This window comes from Chlamydotis macqueenii, chromosome 1, assembly GCF_036417535.1.
Source record: "Chlamydotis macqueenii isolate bChlMac1 chromosome 1, bChlMac1.mat, whole genome shotgun sequence".
Lineage (NCBI taxonomy): Eukaryota > Metazoa > Chordata > Aves > Otidiformes > Otididae > Chlamydotis > Chlamydotis macqueenii.
Genome location: NC_141556.1, coordinates 160,307,696 through 160,324,846, shown reverse-complemented (window position 1 = coordinate 160,324,846; position 17,151 = coordinate 160,307,696). Strand labels below are relative to the sequence as shown.

The 17,151-nt window shown below is 35.2% G+C and overlaps 1 protein-coding gene across 1 annotated transcript in view; it reads right to left on the bottom strand.

Moving 5' to 3' along the window:
- The window catches only part of UGGT2 (UDP-glucose glycoprotein glucosyltransferase 2), an 83,539-nt gene that overhangs the window by 50,367 nt on the left and 16,021 nt on the right, over window positions 1–17,151 (bottom strand). Inside the window, exons 6-10 of the mRNA XM_086741388.1 lie at window positions 16,506–16,602; window positions 15,340–15,421; window positions 12,887–12,987; window positions 9,049–9,148; window positions 5,606–5,666 (exon numbers count right to left, since the gene is read on the bottom strand). Coding sequence (XP_086597514.1) covers window positions 5,606–5,666; window positions 9,049–9,148; window positions 12,887–12,987; window positions 15,340–15,421; window positions 16,506–16,602 — 441 coding nt within the window. The remainder of the gene's footprint in view (window positions 1–5,605; window positions 5,667–9,048; window positions 9,149–12,886; window positions 12,988–15,339; window positions 15,422–16,505; window positions 16,603–17,151) is intronic.

Below are 17,151 nucleotides of genomic sequence, written 5' to 3'. Positions count from 1 at the left end.
GCAAAAATATTGTCAACATTCTTATATTACTACTATTTAACACACTTTCAATGTGTGTTAAATATGTTAAAATATTTTCAGTATGAAAATAGCTGATAATTCTTCTCCAAACAATCTACAGTGTCCCTGCCTGTACAAGGCAGAGACAAGGACACACTCTCCGTGTCTGCCACCAGAAAACGAAAATATACACACGTACAGAAATATGGCTTATTTTTTTTTTTAAATTACTCCTACATATCCATTCAAAAAAGGGAGACCTTATATGTGTCCTTCAGACCTCTGCTTGAAACTAGATTTCTCAATAGCTTAACATCTTTTGCAATTCCAAAAACTGCATAGTCACAATTGTGACAGGGAATTAGGAAGTACAGACTAGAAACATACAATCTCATCTAACAAAGGGACCCTGGAAAAAATATAGATCAGAAAGGGATAGCATAGCATATCCTTGCTTTGCAAAGAAGAAAAAAATGCACAAAAAATGAATACAAGAGCAAGGAAGCTTTTAGGGAATAAAGTATGCCTTATCATTATATTTCAGAGAGCTGTGAGGCACCACACTGTTCAATCTACAGTGGCTGTAGCAAGCTAAGTAACAAGAGCAATAGCAGAAGTTTATTCCAGCTGACCTTATGAAGAGCAGTCAGATTTCCAGATCTGTCTTAATTCCCAATAGAGGAATAGAAAGCAAGAACAATATGCAGAAAAAAAAAAAAGAAATCTGGGCAAGATGTATTTTTTCCCATTTAGCTCCCACTTGCTGAACAAAATAAGTGTGAACATCACACATATTTTGAACAAAAACACAGCAAGCAACTCAGGCTGCGTATATTACTCCACTTATAAGCCTGTCACTGAACAAATAAGAGAAAAATGGGAAAACATTGAAAGCAATATCATATCTTTGAAGCAGTGTGGTTACTTTCACACAGTTAAACATAAGTAAACTCAAAGCTAACTGATTTGTGGCACTACAAGTGCAACCGCACATAAATGAGACAACAGTTTACTCGAAGCTCCTTGTAACCCAACATATGTGCATATTACTCATAATTCACTGAAAACGTAACATATCCCTTAGTATATATAAATATTTTCACAATCCAAAACAGAATGGAAGTATGTAATGGCACCTAATACCAGCGTATGAAAGGCAAGGCTCCCCACGCAGGAAAAATGCAGCTGTGATAAGCCTGAGCCTAACACAGAAAGAATTTTTATGAAAGTCCAAAACCTGTCCTTGACCTTGAAAAACAGCTTTTGAAATCTGTAAATTTAATTTATTCTAATAATTTAACCTGAACGTTGTAGTGCTTTCATTACTTTTTTGTATGTAAATTTCCAAAAGAGTAATATAATTACTTACACTTGTTATAAAGTATCTAAATACATATATTCAAACTCAGATATAACGTGAATATTGTGGATTTGGGAGGGGCTGCATCCCACTAATGCTAAAAAATAACCAGAACATCTTTTTTTTTTTATTATTTACTTAGTTATTATCTTTCACAAAAGCGTTAATAAAAATTTTCCTAAAAATAGATCATAGAATCATAGAATGGTTAGGGTTGGAAGGGACCTTCAAAGGTCATCTAGTCCAACCCCCCTGCAAGGAGCAGGGACATCCCCAACCAGATCAGGTTGCTCAGAGCCTTATCCAACCTGGCCTTGAACGTTTCCAGGGATGGGGCATCTACCACCTCTCTGGGCAACCTGTTCAATGTCAGTGGGCTTTCAAAAATTAGCAGCATAAATGCATAGGAGTAAGTTTCCAGTGGACAGATAAGGAAAAAAGAAAGATCATTTAATTACTTTCCTGATTTATAAAACTCACTTTATTCCCAATCATATACTCACATAAATTACATTAATGGGAGATTTTTTTGTATGCCCCAAAACTTGGTACAGAAGAGGAAGGACTTTCTCTTCTTCACAACTAACTGCTGCTTTGGATTACTCTGGCCCAAGTGCAGGACTTCATATTTATCTTTGTTAAACCTCATGCAACCATTAAAACAAAAACTAGAGGTCACGGCTGGTGTCTGACATTTACATTTTTCCTACCACAGCTTCACACAGCATTACACGTTCTCCCAGGGTCTCATTCTACACACCCCTTCTAAGCAGCCAAAATTCACAGATGCCTGACAACACCATGTGCCCTTGCAGCAGGCGAAATTTCTGATCATTTTACCTACACAGAGTTTGACCCTGAGACACAACCAAAACAGGTAGATGGGACAAAATTAATCAGCCGGGCACGCAGTGATGAGACTCCTCTGCACCAGGCAGAGAAGCACCCAAAGTCCTAAGTATATCTGTATTTTTTCTGTAATTTTTTTCTGGATTCTGCAAATCCAACTTGGATTACAATTTTAATACCAGTGTTGTGCCATGAAGTACTGTGACTGCAGAAAAATCCTCCTTAAAGCCACCGGACTCAAGCACTGGATAATAAATGTAAGGAAGATTACAGTCTAAAGAAATCTTACCGGCACCCTTCAGGGCTTTGTGCAGATCTTGTGAGAAAAGCCTGGCAGCTAGAACAGACCCTCTCCTTGAAGCACTGAAATCAACATTTAGGATAAGAGATCTTTTACACTACTGAAAGCTTACTGTTCATTCCTATCAGCCCAGATACTGATGGAAAACAGAGATACTGAGACTGCAACTGGCTGATGTAGGTCATAAAAATCCTAATACTAACTAAAATGAATGCAAGAACAACGACGATATTACCAGCCACTGGATATTGAAATGGAAGTCTAAAAGGTTTTAAAATCTTTCAGTACTGCAGCAGGAAAAGAATCGAGCTGAATCAGAGCTGAGACTAATGATACAGTTTTGATGCTAGGCATTTGACTGTCCAGAAGAGCATCCTTTTGCCTTAACACTTTGACTACCAAGACTAGAATTTAATGCTGATAATACTCATAGTATTTTCCTGGTAAACTGTCAGCAAATTATCACACTGGGAGTTGTGTTTAATGAGATTTTATTTTTTCTTTTATCTATAGCAGTTCTTTGTCTATTTCTTAGGTAGTAATTCATCACACCTAAATAATCACATGCCTTTCAACTTTTAATGCCTTTATTTCCTCCCATTGCATTTCCTATTCAACTTGCATTATCTTGAGAGGGAATCATCCAGTTACACACAGCATGAGATCATATCTCTCCTGCTGCTAGATGGATGTACTGCAGTTCAAGAACACACACGCCGACTTATTGTGCTCTAGCAGCAGTATTCAGGAAGTTTCCCTACTTTTATTCAAATTTTAGCTTTTAGCCATCTGAAAGCCTCAGGTACGATGTAGTATGAAATTTAAACTTAGTGTGATAGGTGCCTAAGATTCTCTTATAGTTAATGTATTTAATGCAGTCATGGAATCATCAGAGTGATTGAGCTGACCACAACCTCATAGATATCCAACATCATTTATCTCTCATCTTGGACTGGAAGGTACAGGTCAGGCAGAAGAGAATGGACATCCCTGTGGACACATCCGGCAGATCTGTGTGCCTATCTTAGATAGCCTGTAGCATCTCAAACGACATCAGAAATTCAGGTTTAGGCAACTCAACCATGCCCCATAAAACAACCACTGAGCGAGCTAAATAGTTTTTTATGTCCACTGACTAAATCTTCATGGTCATAACAGGAGTTTAGACACCATATAGATGTGTCTAACCGCAGACTCCTTAATTTCAAACCAAGTTTCAGTTCCTTTTCCTAATATTTAGTAGTAACAGTAATTTCAATTTCTGATTTTTTTTTTTTTTTGCATTTTTGGGTAGAGAAATAGTTCTTGATTAAGCAGTTGTTTTTTATTTTCATGTTAACCAAGCTGCAGTTTGAGAAAGATATTGTAAAGACTTCATCAAGAAACAAGAAAAGTCCTGATATCAACACTCATACCCTGGAGAAAATATGATCAACAGGGCTTTGTTTTGCTTTATCTTGCCTATAACTCTAATAACAAAGAGATACAGGAAAATGCGTAACTTGCCTGTATACAGAAAGCAATGAAGAGGAGCATGGATATTGATTTACTCCCTCAAGGAAAAACTATGGCACTTCTCTCTAGTGCAAGAAACAAGAGGTCTGCATAATGTTAAGCCCACTCTGAGATCTCTGAAAACCCAAGAATCAAACACGCACCCTGCACACAAGAAAGCTGAAGGGCTCAAGAAGGTGAACTGCTGGGATATGAGAATTTTATTCTCAATACACCAGGCCAACATGCAACCACCTACGGACAAAAAAAAAAAAGCCCTAATACAATTGTCCACATAACCTTTTACAAGGATGTAACACTTGAGCCTGCCACTATTTGGACAGGAAATACTGAAGACTGAAAAGCCTTACAATAGTTCTGCACCAAAGAGAGCTCTAACACATTTATGTGACATTTCTGCTGATGACAATCTCTTTATGAGATGGCTGCTTCAGTGCAACAGGGATGTTGTTCATGTTCACTGTTTTGGAAGGTGGAAGAAACCAAAAAGGCATTCCCCCCAGGAAATATTAATCTTGGCAAGGCAAAAGGAAAAGGTCTGAATGGATACAAAGCAAAATGACACATGGAAATCCTGCAAAAGTACAGGAGTGACATAAGTAAGAAATAAATCCCTTTCACTACAGTGTGGTCAGTCTTAACACCATATGAAAATACATGTTTTGAAGATCAAGATTAAGGACACTGCTATGGATGTAATTTCATGTGACCAGTCTTAGAAGCATGGTGGCTAATATTTAATTTTAACATTCAACTTGAAAGAAAAAATCCAAACTTGAACTGAGATAGAAAATATGAGAGATGTCACAAACTCCACAAAAGCCAAGTGGCATCTTAGAATACATCTCAGATCAGTCAAAAATCCACCACCTGCCACAGGCAATGTTCAAAATACCTTGCAGAATAGTTGCATGCATGATTCTGAGAGCATGGAAAGCTCAAAGCTAGCATGTGCTGACCATAACATAAGCAGCAGGCCTAGATGCAACACCAAAGCTATAGAAAAATTAACTGACACCTATTTCGCTTTCACAGCATACAACTTATGACTGAACAGAACACTCTCAAAATTGTTTTGCCTAATGCTGTCAAATGAAAAGAGGGAAGGGGAAAAGTACCATGAACAGTAAAAAGTGAAAAATTTGAACTGAGTGTTTCAATGTTATTTCTTTAGTAAAATATATTTAGAACAACTAGCTCTTTTTCTCTAATAGAAATCATGTGAAAGTTGCTACACTAATACAACCTCCAAAAGCAGTAACACAATAGTCATAGAATAGTTTGGGTTGGAAGGGACCTTTAAAGGTTACCTAGTCCAACCCCCCTGCAAGGAGCAGGGACATCTCCTACCAGATCAGGTTGCTCAGAGCCTCATCCAACCTGACCTCGAATGTTTTCAGGGATGGGGCATCCACCACCTCTCTGGGCAACCTGTTCCAGTGTTCTACAACCCTCATCGTAAAAAAAATTTTTCCTTATATTTAGTCCAAATCTACCTCCTTCTATTTTAAAACCATTACTCCTTGTCCTACCACAACATAACATTACTCAAGTGTCCACTTGAAGAAATAAAAGCAAACCTTCTGATTTTCTTCTATTTCACTTCTCATTTTCTTGTCTACGGGCACTCTGGTCAGTGATCTGCAAATATGAGAAAGGTGTAACTCAAACTGTGATCTCAAAGACAGGACTAAAAAACAGTTGACATAGTCCAAATATATTATCAGTAGTCACTGGAGGATGAGCTTAATAACTTGCTTATTATTGTTCAACTAATCTAAACTCTTTCTCATAAAGCTTTTATAATCATACTGCTAGGTACTCTCTATGCACATAAAGAATGTTTTAAGTCTATTAAATATTGAGTAAATATATCTTATACTGTACTACTTTGTGTTTCTGAAATAAAAATCATAGAACACAAAGCAAGAAATGATAAACATTTTTGTTGAAAAAGAAACATTTCTGATTACAACTTAAAAAGAAATTTAAAAGAAACTGGAAGTACAAAGAAAAGAATATCTGAAGTCAAATTTAAATTCGGAAAAGCAGAAGGATTATTAAAAAACACTATCAAGGCACAATTCTCCAAAGCTGACTATGTAGGACATTGCTTTAAGGGATCTTCTACCAGCAACAGACATAATTCAGGAACACCACAGAACTTCTCTCATTAAAAGAACATCTCTAATTGATGGGAATTATTACTGACAATTTATTTAGCCAACAACCAAACCAGCTACTTAACAGAAAGACTCCATAGCAAGGTGGAAATTCAACGTGTGGCAGTACTACCACAACTATTATTCTGACTTCATAGAAACAGTTTCAGGGAGTCCTGAAGTAAAAAATATTTTAGGGAGAAAAAGCTCTGATTTTCATCTTGCTAAACTCAACATAAGTAGTACTAAGGACTGCAGCTTTCAGAATCGATGCTTTTTCTGCCAACCCAGGTGATAAAAACTGCACAGATAAAAGGAATAAGCTAAATCTTTCCAAATAGCTTAGAGTAATAAGTCAGAAACATAAAAAATTCATATGAAAATAATAAAAAGGTGGGAAGGAGAAGACAAAGCTGGCCCAACATTAGCAAGGAAGTAAAATACTTAGCAGGAAAAGATAAGTTTTACTGATAGCTTTTTTTTGCTAATAAGAAAGCAATACTTTAAAGAATTGTTAACTAGCTCCTTGCCTATGCACGGCAGCTGACAATATAGGATACTAGCATGATTTTAAGGAAGAAGTGTGATGGTCAGTCTTTGAGAAGGACACCCTAGCAATCTGAGGTAACAAGTGTAAAAGTATCTATGCAAGACATTTGTTCATTTTGAGTTCAGTCATTTGTTCAATTTGTTCAAAATCTGAAAGTTTTTTTGCATTGTTCTTGTAATTATTCAGTGCTAAGGACTCACCAAAAAGAAACACCTTACTGTCTGAAAGTAAATGGATACTAGTTATCATTCTCCATGATGTAAGAGTGTTCTTGTATGACCTTAAGGTGGCAATATTTTTTATCATATAATTTTATGCATCTTTACTCTTATCTGGAAGACATATAGCTATGCAGTACTGTACATTGGGGGGAAAAAAAGGAACCTTTTCACATGTTCATAATGTTAACATTCATGAATGATGAATAAATAGCAAGAAACAGTGTTATAATTATTGTTATTTCATTCTTAAGTAACAGATATTTATGATACGTATATAATACAGCAAAGATTAAATATGTCATAGAAAGTGAATTACCAAAATGTTGCCATGACATATATAAGTTCTTACACTGTCTACATATGATGACATTTTGTACAATCTCCCTCAGGCTAACCTTTTCAACTGGAAATAGTGAGACACAAAAATCCAGGTTATAAACTAGAAAGTGAAAGAAACTTCCAGAGGAACAGTGTATTCTTTTTGTATGGTCTAAGGAACCCTTCAATTTTTAAGGAACATATAATATTTAATTTTTATTTTCATAACTGTAGTTCTCAAGTTTTTATATAGCCTTTTCAAACCAATAACTACAAAGTTGTTTTAATACCTAAAACGTGTGAAATTTAAACAATTTTAAAACACTACTGTTACAGTAATCCGTTATCTGCCCAAAGTGATTAGGCAATATCTTTTCATTTCCTGTTTATTCTAAGGTTTTTTTTCCAAACTAGTATTTTTGACTCAGCAGGTTAACTGTGATTAGATTATTAAGGAAATACATTTTGTGCACTCATTTTACACAATGTCCCTTTGATTAAAGTTTGATGTCAATGCAGATCTACTAACTAAAAATAATTTAAGTATTTGTAATCTTTTATGTTAAAAATAACATGCTAGATTAGCACATTAGAATATATTATACACAACAGGAACTGCAATTTCCCTTAGTAATTCTGAAGCCACCTTAAAACTTTTACCCATGAAAATAAAATGTTTAAAGAGCAGGTAAATTGCGCTCTAATGCCACAAATACATAGTAGGAGTCAGAGTGGGATGTAACAATTTAATGACTTTTTAAAACAATGATTTAAATGTCACCTAGCATACTTCAAACTGACTTTTTTCCTGTCCTTTAAAGAACAGAACTGGCCTCACAGTTCAACGTTATGTACATTTCCACTACCTTCTAATGAAAAAACTGCATTTTCTGATTGCTAATCTAAGTGTAAACTTGTACCTTACAATTTAATAATAATTATGTTTCAGGCATTTTGAAAGTTATTTTTCTTCCTTGAAACAAGATGTTACCAAGGTAGTTTTTCCATTACTGTGTGCAATTTCTCTAACAGAATACCAGAGACAACAATGAAACGTTATGTAGTAATTAAACAAGAGCTGTAAAATGTGAAAATACACTGAGTTAAGAACCCTATTTAGCGTCATATTTAGTTCAGTAATTCAAGCAAATACCACTGATAGGATTACATGAAGAACTTATTAAATACAAAGAAAAGTATTTCTCAATTACAATGCAATTGGCTTAAAGGAAGAACAATTTTTAATATTAACACAGAGGAAAATGTTATTCATATATTTAATATTTATCTGAATCTTTTGTTAAGTAATCTGTTACGGGAGACACATCTTCCCCAGTACAAACACTAAGATACAGTAGCTGTGGCCCCATCTTGTCAGCAATGTTGTGATTAGAACTAATGTGGGTGGATCTCCTACAAAATTAATAAAATTTTGCCTCTTCCTACTGTGAGTAGATTTGATATTAATTCAACAGAATTTTGCACCCAGGAAAATAGAATTCCAGTAGAAGACTGAAGGACTAGACATAAGTGCCTGAAGGAGTAAGATGCCTTCATGGCATCTCCTACATCAGACAGGAAACATTTAAGAGATCAATCATGAGTTCTCCCAGGAGTTATCTTCTACTTAATGAAATTACTTGGGATCCATCTAGCAAGCTGTAAAACATTAATATACGACTGCACGATTGGGATGTAAATCTGTATCACTGTCATTAAACTAAAATGCAAACATAAAAACAGTATTTGAAAAATAAGCTTAAGTATCATACCTGGCTCTTATTGGGAAGTTCTGAGCTATGTCTTTCAGTACCTTTAAGGCATCATAAACAGGGGTAGACATAATTCGAGCAGCTGCTTGAAAACTAAGATCTAGGGGGAAAAAAAAATAACGAGAAATATCACTCTCAAACAATACTCCCTGTAATCAGAAAACTTCTATATACACACTCTCACTAGTAACATTTTTAATGTTTCAATTATACATTATAAAAGAATAAGAAGTAACATTACTAAGGTCGAAAAGATGGGCACTTAAACGCTGGAAATATCAAATTCAGGTTTTCCTACAGAATTCTGCTCAGCTGTCTTGAGCATACACATTGTACACTTAATTTCTCAGTTCATAAAAACACACTGAAAAAACCAGACAATTTGTCATGTGGTATTATGCCAGTATCACAAGGGTATCATTCTCAAACCTAGATACAGACCAACCCAGACACTCATAACTGCAGTAAAGAATAAGATCTTCCCAGCTCCAGGACTTCACAAGATTTTCAGAGAACACATATGTTAAAGGTGGGAGGCTGTATTAAGCATGTGAGGTGTACAATTTTCAAGAGTTTGCAGCAATGTCATAGGAAGATAAAATGGAGATTAATGAAAGAAAGGCCAACCTACTGACAAATTTCAGTTCTTCTAAGTGTCTAGCACAATTTTTAAACAGATCTCATTTTTCTGTTTTTTCCTAGAATGAAGTAAATTTGCATGTACCAGGACAGTTTATAATTCCTTTGCCTATCCGCTGGAAAAACAGTGATAGAATTCACTTAACTTTCTCTAGGTGCCTAACTTTGGTGTGACAAATGTTGTGCATGAGACTGGGGAAAATCCCATTTTGGTACCAATATGGTAAGGCAATAACATACTAGGTGCTTCTGTGTACAGGCTGCCTACCTACCTCAGGGCAATGATGCTTTTTCCTCATAATCTGCTAGTTAAGACCTCTGAGCAGAAACTGAAGGCTTCGGGTTATTCAGTTTGAGGAAAGCAGATGCCACATATAGTAAAAAGTGCTAGGCAGAAAGTCATAGAGGATGCTTCTTACTAAAACTTTGCACCATCTTTTTGAAGGAAATAGGAATTAAAAAAAAAAAAAAGAAAGAAAAAAAAAAAAGGCTGATGAAAGGTGGATAGCACACATTCCTAGTTTAGCCCAATAAGGTACATCTCAACTGGAAAAAAACTGAGTCTGACAGGTGGAATGTTAACTTATATTTCTTAATACTTTTAACAAAGAGTATAAAGAGATCACTGTTTTCAAAATGAACCTTTCTGATCTCTTTCAAGAGCCACATAAGCTGTGATCAGGTGAAGCAATACACAATTGCTGCTCTTACTACAGATAATGATGCCTTACCTGCTGTGCACTTAGGACTTAAAATCCTTCATAAATGGTTGATTATTTCCATTTTATGCTGAACATCTTAGAGTATGGATATTCAAATCCCACTGAGGCAAACCGACATGTCTTTTTACCTTCTCTGTTATCTCTGGTCCAGGACTGTCACTTACCGACCTCCCTTTGCGGCACCCTAACACAGTTGAGAGAGCAGTGTAGGGCACCTTGGGGAAAAGATGATCCTAAGAAAGCAGATCTCAAAGTATGCTTTGAAAGCTAATGAAGCACAAGAGATCAAGAGGTTGTTCACACAGAAAAAAGAATGAGTTATTAAAGGGAATATCACATCGGTACTCCGTGCATCATTTTTCATTATGCACAGTAAATCTAATTACTTACCTAAAACATAAAGCTCTTGAAAGATAACTCTAGAATGGTGTTTAGGGGCATTTATAAATAGAAGTATGCCCTATAGCTGAAGGAGTTTTGGTTAAATTTAGTTATTGGAAGCTAATTAACAAAAATCAGAGAGTAGCTGAGCCATTAACTCAGCCACTATAATTAGTCATCAGGAATGAACTAAAGAAAACACCCAGTCATGTTAGGAGTAAGTATCAAAACAATTGTAACCACGCAAAGAGAGGGCTGAAGACCCTCTGTCTGAAAAGGCTCTGAATGTACTTATCACAAACCAGTACCACTCTTGCTGGCACTCAACAAACAGCATCCCAACACTTAATTACTTTCAATACTGTAAGAAAAGGTTGCTTGGTGAGCAGCACCAGTTTAGTATTTTCTACTCCACTCTCGTGAGACCCCACCTGGAGTACTGCATCCAGCTCTGGAGCACCCAACACAAGAAGGACATGGACCTGTTGTTGGAGTGAGTCCAGAGGAGGGCCACAAAGATGATCAGAGGGATGGAGCACCCCTCCTATGAAGACAGGCTGAGAGAGCTGGGGCTGTTCAGCCTGGAGAAGAGAAGGCTCCAGGGAGACCTTACAGCGGCCTTCCAGTAGCTAAAGGGGGCTTATAAGAAAAATAAGAGAGGGATTTTGACAAGGGCATGTACTGATAGGACAAGGGGTAATGCCTTTAAACTGGAAGAGGGTAGATTTAGATTAGATATAAGGAAGAAATTGTTTACTGTGAGGGTGGTGAAACACTGGAACAGGTTGCTCAGAGAAGCTGTGGGTGCCTCATGCCTGGAAGCGTTCAAGGTCAGGTTGGATGGGGCTTTGAGTAACCTGGTCTAGTGGAAGGTGTCCCTGCCTACGGCAGGGGGAGTTGGAACCAGTTGATCTTTAAGGTCCCTTACAATTCAAACCATTCTACAATTCTATGATTTTATTTATATAGTCGTGACACTGCAGAAAAGACCATGACTAAATAGAGACTTTACATGGGCTTTTGAAGGCAGATGCTAAAGAGATCAAAGCTTCACAGCTGCTTCTGCTTGAACATCAATAAAACGGTATTAAATCATGTAAAAAATAACTAGACAAATAGATAATTTTCTTTTAATTTGCATAGATTTCTCAGGACAACTGAAATGCAATACTTTTCAATTGTTTTTTTTTTTTTTTTATTTTGGACCAAGATAAATCCAGTAGCTGACGGGGAGTTCATTGACAGAAGACTGCAAGTGAACTACAATTATCTCAAATAGCCAGTTTCAGACTGGATGCTGCTAGCAAGCTCCATAACAGTCACGGTCCCCAAAAGAAACTGAAGTTGACATGATTGTTCGCGCTCCTTCATTGCACTAGTATAAAAGGTAAATCAGTGTTGATCAGCTTGTCCTCTAAAACTGAAGAATGTAAAAGGTAAAATTTAGTTGCCTCAACTTAAGTGCCATGACATTTTAGGGACCTATTATAGAGTGATTTATAATTCCATTCAAGCTACAGAATGTCCTACAGGTCATCAGCACAGAAGCTGTTCAGAAATCAACTTCTACATACTTCTTCTCCTTTTCCATGGGAAAGCTTTTAAAAGCATGCTCTTCCATTTGATGCTATATTAAAAAAAATGTATCAATGTGCACTCCAGTACACTGATAAAAGTTAGAATTTATAAGGCAAAGAAAGCAAAATGTCTTAACCTGTATCTCATCCCAACTCAACAGTCATGTCAAAATGATTTTTTTTTCCTGATTTCTCAAAAAATATCTGAAACTAAATTTAACATCCATGATAACACATCAGGCAGAAAACTGGGCAATATAATTTCTGTCTTTAAAATCAGCAAAGCTAATTATGATTCTCCATCTTATAAAATTACTTCCACGCTCCCTTTAATTTCTAGGATATAACGCTAGGCCAACATACCAATACATTATTTTTAAATACTTGATATAATACTGCCTTTTTATGAAACCATGTGTCTCTTTTTAAAGGCAGTTTTTATCATAATGTTGATATATAAACATAACAAAGGAAAATTAAACAGAGTACTGCACTAACTCGGAAAAATGTAATACATACCCTGTAGCTCCCAAACTTTCAGTGGTTCCATGTTGTTTGTAGTTTCAATTAGGTGTTTTTTAAACTCTTTCAGATTGTTTTTCAGATCCGGATGCATCTGTCTGCAATAAAATATTTCTTTAAAAAAGGCGGAATCAATGACATCCATCAATGTTTGCTTTTATCCACAGTATTGCTCACAGCTAATACTATATCTTCAGGGTAACAAGCAAGAATTAAAATTTTAATTCATTCTTAAAACAAAAATGAGGATTTGAGGTGAGAAGAGGTGATTTCTGCTGACTAAAAATCTGTTAAATACAAGAAGGAGTTCAATTGTTTTGTAGTGATCTGTCTCAAACCCTGTCACATAAATTTTGATGGAATAAAGGAACTCTAAGATTAAAGAGTATTAACACACAATACAGTTAACTGTATAGTTAGCTTACTATAGTATAGTATATATGTACTGTAGACTAACTGCAACTGTACATTGACACAGTTCGTTATACCTGCAAAAGATATAAGCAAGCCAATATTGAGAATACCTTTTAGAAATTAACATCATTGACAAAAATCAAACTACTGAGCACAGAAATCACTAGTCAGACCTGAAGAAGAGTATGGTGCCCAAAAGCCTGGCTATCTTTTTGGAAACATAATTGAGCAAAGAAGTTTTGAGGGTGAAGATTTCAGCCTGCAACAAGAGACCCTCCAACATCAATCACTCACCACTGGATTTCTACAGTCTTCTACTAGAAGTATAGAACAACAAGCAAAAAGTAGCTAAAAGTCTTATGCTTTAGATGTCTGTTTTAAGTTCTGCAATATTTCATATTTTATTTCAGATATTAAGAAGTTTCACAAGGAATGCATCCCCCATTTTTTTTTAGCTGTTGGATGATACAACCTGTTGTTCTTTACAGAAAAAGGAAAAAAAATAATCACTGTTGAAGACTGTTGTTCTGGGCTAACATATAATCCAGGTTCCTCAACAAAAGTTGAAAAGGGAAGCAAAGACAAAATTCCTTTTTTTTCTTACTTGTAATGTAGGCCTAGAAATGACAAACATAGTTCATACTTCTAAAAATCCCTCTGTGATATTGCAAACTTTTAACTAGCTTTGAAGTCTTTAATTACTGCTTTTACTGCCTTCTTTGCAAATCTACCTTCATGAAATTTCTTTTCTGTTCAGACCCTCCATCTTCTGTGACTGAAAGACAATTGACAAATAAGACCTAAGCACAACCCCCAACCAAGATCTGCTATTGATGCTTGGTTCCTTATTTCTCTTGTTCACTTACATTGAGGTCACTGTGGGCAAAAAATTCAGCACACAAAGCCAAGTGAAAAAAATTGCCCTTCTCTGGGTACGTATTATGACATAGGATTGAATTATGTTAATTTGAATAAGCACATAGTCATATTCGTAATATTTTTGTCTTCTGTTTACATCTATTAATATTTCACAGCTGAGAAAAGTATAATCTTTAACATGGCTATAACTGAGGGACAATTTAAAGATTACTAAAACATCTCTTTCATCTTCAATATGAAAAGGAGGAAAAAAAAATTAAGAGTCTAGAAACACTGTCAAGAAGTCTTGAGTAACTATCTGATACCCTCAAAAACTAGCCACAGTGCAACATCAAAAATCTAAGTATAGATTCTCTTTAAAAAAATATGAGAGAGAATGACATTAGAGAAGACTCGCACTCTTGAGTTTCTTCTTGAAGGAAAAGCCAAGATTTATGATTCACTGCATGGATCTGTTACAGGAAAAGGGAAGCATTTCTGACGACAGAAATTATTACATGAATCCATCAACAGAGAACTAGAAACAGCCTATCGCCCTCAGTAAGGTAGCACGCAATTTTATCAGTCAGTTGGACTAACACATTGTAACTTGAAAATAAGAGTTCCTGGCAGAACAGAATACAAATTCATGAACTCCAAAACAAGAAGACATTTAAAATAAGCCTTTCTTCCAGGAAATATAATTCCTTAACCCTAAGAAACTAATGCCTACTTAGCTTGAAAACATCTTACGTGACTAGAATACATGGCCTTGGACTTGTTGTGCTAGTACTTGTATCTTGAAAATTAACATTTTGATTCTAATTATCTGAAAGCAGAAGTAGAAGCAACCATTTACTGTAGAACATCATGTTTTCATGTTTGTATCTAACTTTTTTTGACTGTTGCTCAGAGGGATTTTATTACTTTAAAAACAGTTTACCACATACATTCCGAGAGAATTAGAAAATGGAAACCAACAAATTGAAATGAATAGAATAAACAACTGTTGCATTTTTACACTCACAAGACATACACAAAAAAAAATTAATCAGAATTTTCACCAGTGGCAGATAAAGTAATTTCCAACATAAATCTCACCTCTATAAAAGAATTGGTTTTGGTTCATGTTTCAGAAACTAATGCAGAACTTATAATTATAACTTATGTCAACTCACTTTAATTTGCCAAAGAGAAATCCTTGGACATCATCTCCTTCCTTCTCATCATCATTTTCCTCTTCTTTTGTATCGTTTGCTCCTGAACACACAGTACAAATAGAGAATATATAAAACAAGTTACTGATATATTAAATTCTTATGAATTATAAAACTGTTAACAGAAACATACCATCAGAAAGTCGTTCTCAGAAGTAATTTCAATTAGATTTGTATTTATGCATTCATATTTTAGCATCAGAATGAATTACTTTACAGAAATCAGCAACGTTCAAATTAATTTTTAAGTATAATTCATCCAATGGTTACATTTTTTATATAAATGAAATTTATATGGTTAAATAGTTTGCTTCCCAAAATAGCCATTTCTCAGTTTGATTAAGTGGTAAAGTATAACTCTCATCAGCCAACTACTACCAGATTTAGGCTTGAAAAACACAACAACTTTAAAGTGCCTGAATTTCCAGCTAGCATTTGATGTAAGTCAGAGATGAGGTTTTTTTTCCCTTAAGAGAATATTAAACTATTTTTGAAGTTGCGCAAAGGCTATTAAACCTTCGTCTTACCAAAAGACAATTAACTAACTTTCTTTAAATCTTGTAAATCTCCACACAAAGTTATGTCTCTGTGTCAGAATGCTATTTTCTGCGATGGGCATTTCGTTTCAACACATAGTAACATACACTGGTACCAAATTCTATGATAGCACACCTCTTTCCTTCAGAATGCTGCGAAAGTATTTCTACAAAAATTTAGGAAAAAAAACCCAATCTTGAAACGCTAATGTGTAGATACTGTGGTAATTAGCATATTAGAGTTGCCAACAAACGAAGTATTTGAACAAAGGTTAAACACTCTTATACTTATTGAAAGGAGGAAGAACGGGTTACATTTTGAAGTAGAGCTCCAGATAACAATAATTACAGGATAAGTAATGAACTATATCCTAAGCATAGTTGTGTAGAAATACTTGCATATATTTTGATGTATTACTTCCTAACACTGGGAATTCCTTCTGTAAAAACATACTTCCTAACACTGGGAATTCCTTCTGTAAAAACAAATTAAGTATAACCTTCAAAACATTACTGACTTTATAACTGAAGATTGCAACGTATTTTAGTATTATCTCCAGTAAGATATAATGAATAAAAAACCCAACATACCTTTAACCTGTGTGTCATCTACTGCTTTATATTCTGTGCTCTTTATTGCAAGTTCTACACCATATCCAGATAAATACATTTTTCTGGAACTTGGTTTCTGTTTGATGATATTATTTTAACAGAAAAAAAAAATAACTTACAAAACTGTATTTATAGGAGATTAAAAATATCTAATACTGTAACTTAAAAATTTTATTACAGTCACTACTTAAATTCATCCTTCACTTCATGATTCAAAACACAAAATACTACACCAAACAAAATACAAGAGTCATATAAGGTGTATTGATAGTATTAAGAAGGTTTGTAACAGGAAGTCAGGACTTCCTTTATCTCCTGCAGATGACAGAAAGGCTGTCAAAGTTGTAGTCACTTCAAATAATATCAGGGGAAGGACTAGAACAGAAGGCAGAGCTGATAGCACCCTTCGCAAGTACCGGTCACATTTAAAACTGTTTCTCATTTCTTTGTAATTTTGCCAGATTTCAGCATATTAGGAGGAAATTCTCTATTTCTGCATGAGGCAGGTTCCTTAAAAAAAGTTTTGATGAAAAAGTTCTGCAAGAGGGATTAAGAAAATATATTAAAGTATCACTGCTAAATACAGGTTGCCACTTATTAAAAACAAACAAGTATTTCTAACTTT